Source organism: Elephantulus edwardii, unplaced genomic scaffold (assembly GCF_000299155.1).
Source record: "Elephantulus edwardii isolate Elephantulus edwardi_28Jun2011 unplaced genomic scaffold, EleEdw1.0 scaffold00088, whole genome shotgun sequence".
NCBI lineage: Eukaryota > Metazoa > Chordata > Mammalia > Macroscelidea > Macroscelididae > Elephantulus > Elephantulus edwardii.
Window position 1 is genome coordinate 2,157,611 of NW_006399838.1, and position 10,763 is coordinate 2,168,373.

Below are 10,763 nucleotides of genomic sequence, written 5' to 3' on the forward strand. Positions count from 1 at the left end.
ACTCGACGGCACATAACAACAACAACAACATATTGATAAATATAATTTCCTATTCACTAACTCTACACCAAGCAATCTAGGAAAAAATAATGTTCAAACACTTCCAAATATAGAAGTCCAAATATACCATAACAGAAGGAATTTGATCCTAAAATAAATAAGAAATTAGGCTCAAGTATAAAAATAATACTTTCTTTAAAATGTTCTTTTTTTTGTTAACCTCTCAAATTCTTATTTACATGAATTGAAAATATAAAATTAGAGGAACATCATCCCATCATTGTATCTAAAGGTTATGAATTCAACTCTTTAATGTAAGGTTTTTATCCAGTATGATTCTAATTTGTGCCAATGTGTTCTTCCTTCTGTCTCTCTCCATGCCTGTTAATCTGCTACAGTGAATGCACTGGACCATTCATTTACTAACAGTGAATACATCACCCTCTATAAAGCCCACTGAGAACTCTGGAACATTGGAGTAACACTAATTATGAAATATAAATAGCCACCGAATTTTCAACATTACATTATTTTAGATTCTAGCATTTTGATAGCGAGAGTACAAAAATTATGTGACTTTATCTTATAAATTGTTTATTCCTTAATAAGTAGACTACTTTCTGTTTCAGATTTATTGTTTCAAATATTTTCTGGGTAATTGTTTCCTAAGAAATATCTGGTGGGATGGTTCAACAGCTTGAGGAGCTCAAAATAAATCATCTTTGACAAGATTCCTAGATGGGAGAACATGATTTACTTTGAGTTAAATAATACTATCTATCTTTCCACTATGATTTTGAATTCATTTCTTACTATTGCCAGATAAAACCCTCTCTTCTACCTGGCTCTTGTCTATTGTCACCCACAGAAGTTATTCTTATTTCTATCATAATTGCTACCAAGAACTTACTTATCTCAGAATATCATCATCATTTGAGGATCATGAATCTTAAAGCCAATTTCCTACTTTCTTCTGACTGCTAAAACACTGGCCTCAACTCTGTGACGCATTTGGTAGTTGTATACAAAGGTTAAGGGGGCTCTGGTGACCTACCTGGGTAAATTATGGAAACAACCTAATACTCTATACTTATTTAATCTCTTGTTTATGTATCTGAAAGCTATTGAAAAACAGAAAATGATAGAAAATGCTTGTTATTGTAAAATAAGAAAACCGAGTAAGAAAACACATGAATGGATGGGATTTTTGTGACTCTCAACTATTCCTCAACCAGGAAACATGTTGTTCTTTGTGTTCACATACTCCTATTTAGCCATGACGGCTGGGTCACTTTCAAGTATATTTTTTCTATAAAGCTGTCTATAAATGTCCAGATTCCATTTACAAATGCTTAGGTATCCATTGTTATAAGAATATAAAAAAAATAAAAAAATATTAAATAAAAAGTATATCAAAAGTTGGCTAAACTGGAAACAACATATGTTTTTGTGGGAAAGTGTATTTCTCCAACTCTTAAAGGTACCACCAGGAAATGCGGGGTGATGACAAATTTTTAAAGGTATGAATAACTTAAGGAATTTAAACTTTCCTGTAATTGGAGGTTTATAAAGAAAGAAGAAAGCGGTAACCCTTTAATCATATCTCAGTCTCATGCACTGTTCTCAAAAAGCTCACTTTTATTTTTAGAAAACAAAAGAATCACAGAGACAGAACTAATTTCAAGAATTTTATCACCTCTCAAAATGAATCATTCACCAGGTCTGAAGTCATACTGCAAAGGTGACTGTGTGATTTCACAGGTAAGCATGCATAGCTTTGTTCCATGGCTATCTACAGGGTATTCACAAGATATCGTCGCTAATATCTCATGAGGCGTGGCTGAAAGCAAATACTAGAAAAATATTTACTTGTGTCTTATTGGCTGCATAAAGACATTGAACTGAGTATCATAATGAATTATGGATAGCACTGAGAAGAATAAGAATCTCAGAACACTTAATTGTGCTTATGTGGAACTTACACATGAACCAGGAAGCAAACATTAAGATAGAAAAAGATGTATTATACGGTCTAAAATGTGGGAAACTGTGTATCAGGCCTGTACCTTTTTATCATAGCCATTAAATCTGTATGATGAGCAAATGATCCAAGAGGTTGGACTGTATGAGGAAGAATATGTCGCCAGGGCAGGAGGAAGATACATAAAAGCCTGCATTATACACATGATAAAAAAATTGCTAAAAGTCAAGATGATTTGAAGTAGTTACTGAAAAAGATCAAAGACTATAGCCTTTGGTATGGATTACATTTTAACAGCAAGAAAACAAAAATCTTCACAACTGATTTAATAGGTAAGATCACGAAAAGTCGGGAAAAGATTAAAGTTGTCAAAGATTTCATTTTACTGGGATCTACAACCCAGGGAGGCAGCAGCCAAGAAATGAAAGGCAATTTGAAAGAAAATGCAATGAAAACCATACTGCACGGTAGAATGAAAGCACAAATCTTCTGCCAAGGACTTCTTTCAAGTGCTAAAGAGTGTGTCACTTTAAAGGCTAAAGTACAACTTAAGTCTTGGTGTTTTTCAATTGTTTTACATGCACGTGGAGGTTGAACAATGACTAACAAAGTCCTGGGAAGAATTGGTGCCTTTGAATTGAGGCATGGGCAAAGAATACTGAATATCACGGGCAGTCAAAGGAAGAAACAAATCTGATTGGAAGGAAGCACACAGCCAGTGTATTCCTTGGAAGCAAAGATGTTGACACTGTCTCAAATACGTCAGAGATGTCCTCTGTAGAGGGTAGTCTCTGGAGAAGGACAACATCCTTGGACAAGCGAAAGGTCAGCAGAAAAGACCTTCAGTGAAATAGATTGACCCAGCGACTGGACCAATGTGTTTAGTCACAACAGAGATTTAAGGCTGCAAAGGATCAAGCCAGGCTTTGTCCTTTTTCACCTGAGGTCTTTCTAAAGGCAGAAGCCAACTCAACAGCACTTAGCAATAGCAACAGCCTGCACATCACTCGCGAGCTGATATGCACTGCATTAAATTTGGTATTTGACTTACCAAAATGTTTCCATCAGGTGATTTTCTTTTCTTAGCAGATAGTATTTATATCTATTCTTTAAGACACACTCAATTCTCTTGGTACACAATTCATAACCTGTGTTGGATGGCTCAAGGTCTAAAGAAGACAGATGGACTGCTTGCTCTTCAATACAAATTACAGAAGATATTTATGAACGTGACTTCCAAAGTGTTCACATCTGGAGATGGTTATACTTATCTCTCAACAGAGCAACAAAATAGGCCTGTCAAATAAATCTGTTTACACATGCTTCTCCTGAAGAGAGATTAGGTGCTCAGAGGATCAACTAGGCTCAATGTCCTTTTCTAGGTTTTCACCCTAATATTATTTTCTTTGCATTTGTGTCAGTCATCCCTTTTATCTTCACCCATGTATCAAGTAGAATACTTTTCCAGTAAGTCAAGTAAATTCTACTTTAGTAATCTCCCTTTCCCCCTCCCCCTCCCCCCAAAATAATACCCCAAGATAAAACAAAACACGACGATACAAAGAAAGTTGGCTTACTATTCTACTCAGGTAGCTAAATGTGTTTAAACTCTTTCCAAAATCCGGAGGATAGGCATGCAATGTAATAATTACATGGTGTCACTGCACATATAATTATCAGATTATTACTGTACTCTTTGTTTCATTCCTTTAAGAAAAAAAGGAAGCATGTTCAAAGACGGATCCAACCTTTTAAATAGAGAGGAAAATTAATTGCATCATTAATAATAATGTTTAAACAACCAAGTCATCTTGTAGGTATTTATCACCTTTTCTTTAAGAAGATTTTATAGTGACTTTTATTGAAACTTAAAATGTTTCACTCGAAAACAATTTCAATGCTATAAAATAGCATTTAAATGAAAGAGAATGAAACCATGCCTTTTAGATTATTTTTAAAAAAATCTGGAACATTAAGTTTCAAAGTGTTTCAAATTAGACTTTTCCCCAAGAATAGCTTTTAACTAAGTATCATATTCTAACCACTTTTATTGCATGTTCCATTAAAAAGCATTCCTTGTTCTTTTTTTATTCTGGTTAAATAAGATCTCTCATTTAGAAAGACAAGAAAAAATAATTCCACCTCAATTAAGATGATTTCCCCACCTACTGCTTCTGTTTTATTTGAGATTCATCTTCTAATTTTACATTCCATCTCTAAGGGAATCTCTGCCATTGATCTGGGAAATGTCACCAAGTCATCTTCACAGACATCTAAATTGAGCCCATTGAGGTCAGACTCACCTGAGACGTCCCGCCTTGATAGTCTGCAATCTCCCTTGCTCCAAATGTGCTTCAACTTATTCTTGAGCTATGACACCTCTCCAGTAATAAGTTCAACTCCAAAATGTCCTGTAAGCTCGATGCCTACACTTCCACTCCAAAATGACTCAGGTCTCACAGGCAGATTCAACAAGGGCTCTTTGCTTTTCCTTAACTGAAAGTGCTGTTAAAGTTCTCTAGGCTGGAAAGGAAGAGTCACAAACTGGTTCTTCTTCTTTAGGGTTTTAGAGTGATTTCAAGGCACTCACAGGCATGGTTTATGATGATGAATGCAGAGATAGTTTTCCCACCACAGAAAGAAAAAACACACACACTGAACCAGTATGACATGTTGGAGTGCAGAGCATTACTGCCCTGGGGCTGCATCTTAGAGACCCAGACGTTGAGGCACCTTCTCACTCACACTTTTTTCTTTTCTCTCTTCACTAGTAAAATGGAATAAGCGCAATTTCTAAAAGTGATGATTCTATCTTGAGAAATATCCAAAGCATTTGCCTATGGATAGGTATGCTGAAATCTACTGGTGATTATGATGTTTAAGTAAATGTCTTAAGAGTTAAGATAACTTTAATGTGGTCACTGAAAAACCCAGATTTTGGTGGACCTGATCTATAAGATTGTGATTGAGTACTGAAATTCTTATCATTCTGCTTTCAGTATCTTAAGTAAGGAAAGTAATATCCAAACAGAAACTATTTGCAAGATAGTCTGTTTTTTTAAATGGGAATACATGTCTTCACAAAAACCCTGCAGAATTCCTCTACAAAAGCATAGGATATAGAAGTAGGATATCTGGGTGGTGCATATGGTCACTGCCCTGTGCTGCTAACCTAAGTGACGGAAACATGAATCTACCAAGAAGCCCTTGCAGACGTGCCTGACAAGCCACTTCCAAAATAGAAGCCACTGCAATCCCTCTAGAGCACAGCTCTCCCGTGCCATAGATGGGGTTGCCACCAGTTGGAATCAGACAGTGATAAGTGTTTGGGCCGGTTGGTTTGTTTATTATGCCAGCACATGATACACACTCTTAGCAAGGAAATGTGGCTTGTAGTAACTCGCTCAGGTTTCTTACTTTATAGTAACCAGGACATGTTTCTCTAACTATTTTATAAAGGTAACATTGAACTTCAGACCCTTTCTTTATGCTCCCTTTTAATTTTCAAAAACTAAGACTCTAGAGATGATTTCTACCCTTTGCTCTGAAAACCCAGTTCTCCTTCAGAATGTATTGTCGCTCAAGCATCCTTCCCCCCCTCCCATGGGCTGCCGTCTAGAGCTGGCCCTGTATTCCACTGGAATCAGCAAATTCTTGTGCTCTTAGGAGAACTGCTTAATCGTTGGGTTTTTATGTGTGTTTTGGGGTGTTTTCCCCACCCCCGAGCTCTAAGCTTTTCCATCCTTTACAGTAGGATTTTCCTAGATCTAGAGAACTAAGAGCTGGGAGGAGGCCCAGGCCTGTGCTTGGAGGCTGTCCAAACACCGAACCAGCTGTTCCCTGCAGCCTGAAAGACCCGGGTGTGTTGAGCAGCCCAAGGGAAACAAGGTTGTTCTGGCATGGAACTCACAGATAATTTTTATTTCAATAACCCCAAAGGTAAATGAGCTTGTCACATCCTTTACAAAGAGGCAGGTGTCCTGGACAGGTTTTGACTAAGAAACAGAAAGACGAAAATGGGAGAGGGGGGCAAGTTGATGAGGTCCACTCACCTGAGGAAGAGGAGTGACAGGTGGTCAGACTGAAAGAGATTCTTTCCCTGTTTCACAATTCTGACGTGGGCTTGCCCAGCCTGTTAATAAGAATCCCAAGAGAAATGGGAAATCCTTATCTTTCCTAGCAAAGTAAAGGAAGGGGTGTTTAAAGGGGACTCTGAAGAAATGTCGGCCTGAGGCATGTTCCAGGTAGCTGGCTGCCAGGAAAGGAGCTGCGCTCTCACGCCACCCTGACAAGCCTCCTCTCCTCTCTCCCCTTCCGTACTCAGGAGGGCAACTGCAGATGGTAAGTAAGGAAGGACTTAGGGTGTTAGAACAAGTGATGCACTCAGAAACACTCACTCCCTTCCCTAAGGCCATGCTATTTATAGCATTTCTTTCCAGTTTAAGAACTAGGGGAAATAGTATTCTATCACACTAGATAATTTCTTCCCCCCCGCCCCCCCATTCTGGGAATGTTTTAAATCTTTATACATTGTAACTAAAGAGTTATTCTTGTGCCCATTTTGTCATTGGGACACAACTGGAGAGATGTGCTTTTTGCATGAGTACATAATAATTGAGCCATGTTCACATTAAACTGGAGAAAACCTTGGAAGATCATCATCCTTTGATACAGGAAGATGTGTTCTCAGTACTATTGTGACAAGTACTGGAATCACCTTGCAAAAGGCAATTTAGCATTTGGATCTTGGGGCTCCTGAGAGCCCCAAAGGCAATGTGTTATATGGGGACCTGCAATGACCAAGTCTCATGAAGCCAGGAAAAATCATGGTCGTGTTAGGAAGACAGTCAAACTCTGAACTCTGAGGGTCTCATGCTGCTTCCAGCTTGGTCTCCACAAGTGGGAAGGCACTATGTTTTCTTTCGGAAACTTCACCCTGGAAACTTCTCCCGGAATGCACACATTGTGCCTCTTTACTCAAATCCTTTTTTGTGATATTAAAGCTGTTGTTAATAGCTATGATGCTTCCTTCCTGTGAGCTCTCAAAGTTTTTCTGAAAATTTTCAGACTCAAAGGATAAGCCCACCATTCTGATTAGGAAGAAGTCATGTGCGCTCCAGGCTTACAAGTAGTACCCTGAAGGTGTTTGAAAAAAAAGAATGAAAACATCAGGTTTGGGGTCAATTGATCTAAGATGAAAGGAGTCATGTGGATTCCTGACCTTCAAGATGATATCTCCTGACCCAGCAACGGGATGGAGAGAGATTGGTATGTGATCAGTCAGCACAGGTCTCACCAAAACAGGGAAGGGAAGAAGAAATCAACAAAGGATGTAGCAGGGAGTGTGACTGTTAACCAACACACAAATGCACATCAGCAGTGAGTGATCTTGGCCGCCCTCAGCGAGTCTGTACCCTCGGTGCCATTATGCAGTGTTAACTATAGGACAGTTGAAAATATTGAATGTTGAAAAGGTAAGATGTTCACTATCTTGGGCAAACTCTGTCATCTCCCTTGCTATAAACATTAATCTAAAAAAAAAAGTACAAGAAACTCAAACCAAAAAAGTACTTAAAAGATACTTCCGGCTAGCCTCTACGCTATACCTACAGTCTACCGAATTTACACAATCTTGACTAATAGCATTAAAAAAAAAATCTTAAAAGCACCTGAAGAAGTCCTAAGGATAATCTATCTTTAATTTTCATAACCAAAACATGAAAGGTATTCCTATACTTCAAGTACAAAACACAGGATTTGAGTATATTCTATTAAGAGAACATCCACAAAAAAAAGAGCTGATAGTAATTAGAGTATTTCATTGACTTTCAGAGACATTTAATAAACACTGGGAGTCACAAGAAAAATTACACAATATTCTTAAATGCTTTTTTATTTTCTTAGATTATTTTGAAATGAAATATCTGATACAGGACAAAGCACTCCACAAAAAAAAAAAAAAAGAAAGAAAGACCTGAGAACATTTCTTTCATAACTCCATGATATATTCACTTTATAAGATGTCAAACAAACTTATCTCCTTTCTTCACCCACAGAAATAAAATTGCCAGACGCTCTGCTGGAGAAGGAGAGACAACATCCTCCTATCCAGTCAGATCCGATCATTTGACAGTATACACACACAAAATAATTTTAAAAAATTTTAAAAAAGAAATAAAATTGCAAATTATCCCGGTAGCTCGTCTCTTGATAAGTAAATTTTTTTAAAAACACAAATGCAAACATAATTTAGAATCAACAACAAAAGTATCTTCATTTCTCATTAACTCTGAACTGATTAATAGGTTCAACTATTAATGTAAACATAGAGAGGAAGCAATTCAGTAGTCTAAGAAAATAGATCAGAAATATTTTAAATACTATCAAGTCTACATTGGAAGCAGGAGTGGCACCCACTTCCCAAACAACCTGCCTCCAAAAACTCAATGAACTTTGATAAGCATTCAGTTATAGAAACGCTTCAGGCTTTTCGTTCATGGGGTCACTATGAATCGTGCTCGACTTGACAGCAATCAACAGTAACAACAACCACCAAGCATACAATTCAGCTTAAATAATATAGAGAACAAGGTAATCCTCACTGCGAAGTTATTCATAAAGCACACCAAACCAATACTCTGGAGGAGAACAGATTTCATAATCGGTCCCCATTCATTGTTGAATTATAGATCCAGGCCCATCTTTTCTTTAATTACAACCACAATATTAGAAAAATTTGAATTTCTTATAGCTTCTGTTTTCAATTATGTATATGGTTTCCTGATGCACAATGATTATTAATTCTTAAATCAATTCTGAAATGACTGCTTTCCATCAATAAATCATAAATATATCTGGATAGGAAGATGATGCTGTCTTGTACAAGAGAACAGATCAACAGAAAAACAACATACACAAACACAATGGAGGAAATTTGTAGCCATACATATTCAAGAATTCGGAAATAAGAATTAAATATCATTTATCCACGGTCCTTTTAAAAAAAGAGAGATGTTAGCTGGACGCCTGCTTAGTTCTCACTTTACTTCAACTTAAGAACACAGACATTTATGGCATCCATGTAGACAGTGATAGTCTGCTCCAGTCAGTGGTTGCTGAGAAGTTACACATTATTCGATACAAAACCATTATGATAGCATCCACAGTAACGGTCTCCATGCTCCCAAGAAGTAGTGTGACAGGGCATGTGCTATAATTAACACAGAGTACCATTTGCACATAAACCACATATAGATAAATTACACCCACTGATGGTGCTAAATAAAACTTTTATCCTCTTGGGTTTCTTTAAATACTTACATTGAATATTTTTTACAATCTTACAAATGAAATATAACTGGATTTTGCACAGTATTTCCAAAAGGTTTTTCGGAAAGAAACATCGGCAGCAAAAATAAGATAAAGGGATTCTTCACCAGGTAAAATAAACATTTTTTTTAAAAAAAGAACAAGAAGAAATGGAAGCATTCTGAAACATAATTTAATTATAAAATGAGTTATTTACTTGCTAAGATCTGGCAAGTCTATAAGCACCTAGTCAGTTTCCTATGTGATGTTGTCCACAATTATACGTTTAACGATAGCTGCTGATGGGAAAGTAATTGGCTGATTTCCACAAACACAAATATTATTATTAAGTAGACCTTTAAAACAATGCCTCGATCAAAAATATCATTTGCAAAAGTAGTAACTAATTAATGGGAGTAGACACCAGCAACCGGTGCTCCTGGGTTTAAAGAATGTTCTTTCTTAGTGGGGAAAAGTGAAACGTGTGAGCTGCCTTCTGTTTCTATCAACAAGTCTAACCAGAGAAGCCCAGCCAAGACAGTGTCAACAAAAACCAAGCCCTTTAAAGGACAAAGGTATTTGATTAAGCAAGAACTGTAAAGCAAACCTCTCTCCCACACTCAGAGCTTCTCCCCTGAGCCCACTTTTCACCTTTAAAACTGAAATTACAAAAGGACATTGAGCTGATGACTTCCAGAGATGGTAAAAGAAATGACTGCAAATTAAAATACTGGAGGGAGAGACAAAAATGAATATGCACCCAGTATTAGGAAAGGCCCAACATGAAACGTATTGGCAGTTTCGTCCAGCTTTCCCCGGGGAGGGGAGGGCTGCTAAGACTTTCCCCATTTCCCATCAAATCCATTTTCTGCATTAGCCAATATATTAATCACAGTGGAGGCAGCCTGCTGCTTCTGAACCAACACGTTTCCCCACCTCTCCTCACCCCTCAAGACACCTCTGACCACCTTTAACGGGGCGGGTTGGCAGGGAGAGGTGCGCACACACACGCACACACCCACGTCGTGACCCACAGACACTGCTGCAATTTCTGCTTGCAACTGTTTCCGGAGGTGGTGGTTGGCACTTACCTTGCAAAGTCGTGTTAGATAAACTTGCTTCATTCTCTCCCATTTTATTATTTCTTTTTAAAGGGGGCCAAGCAGTTTCAAGTTGTGTCAGCTAGCCTGCAAGCTTTGTGACCTTCTGACTTTCCACTGTAGTAGTGAAACTGTATACGGCCTGCTTTCTTCTGTGAATAATTACCATTCTGCTTCCTGAGTTACCTGGGCTTGCAGGACCTGTTTTACTCTGAAGTGAGATCACATCCTTTGATCCAATGGACTGCTATTAACCTGTGCTTCACAACACAGGTCTTTGTTGCAATTTCAACGTTAATTTTTAATTCCTTATTTTCACTTTAACGCCAAAAAATACTTGAAATCTCTCTGAAATGGGTTAGTGCTGTCAACAC

General features: G+C 37.7%; 1 protein-coding gene across 1 annotated transcript in view; it reads right to left on the reverse strand.

The window, feature by feature from the left end:
- The window catches only part of NAALADL2 (N-acetylated alpha-linked acidic dipeptidase-like 2), a 1,157,216-nt gene extending 1,146,665 nt beyond the window's left edge, over positions 1-10,551 (reverse strand). The window contains exon 1 of the mRNA XM_006890336.1: positions 10,381-10,551. Within this exon, the coding sequence (XP_006890398.1) occupies positions 10,381-10,423 (43 nt within the window). The 5' untranslated portion in view covers positions 10,424-10,551. The remainder of the gene's footprint in view (positions 1-10,380) is intronic.
- Between the last annotated feature and the right edge of the window lie 212 nt (positions 10,552-10,763).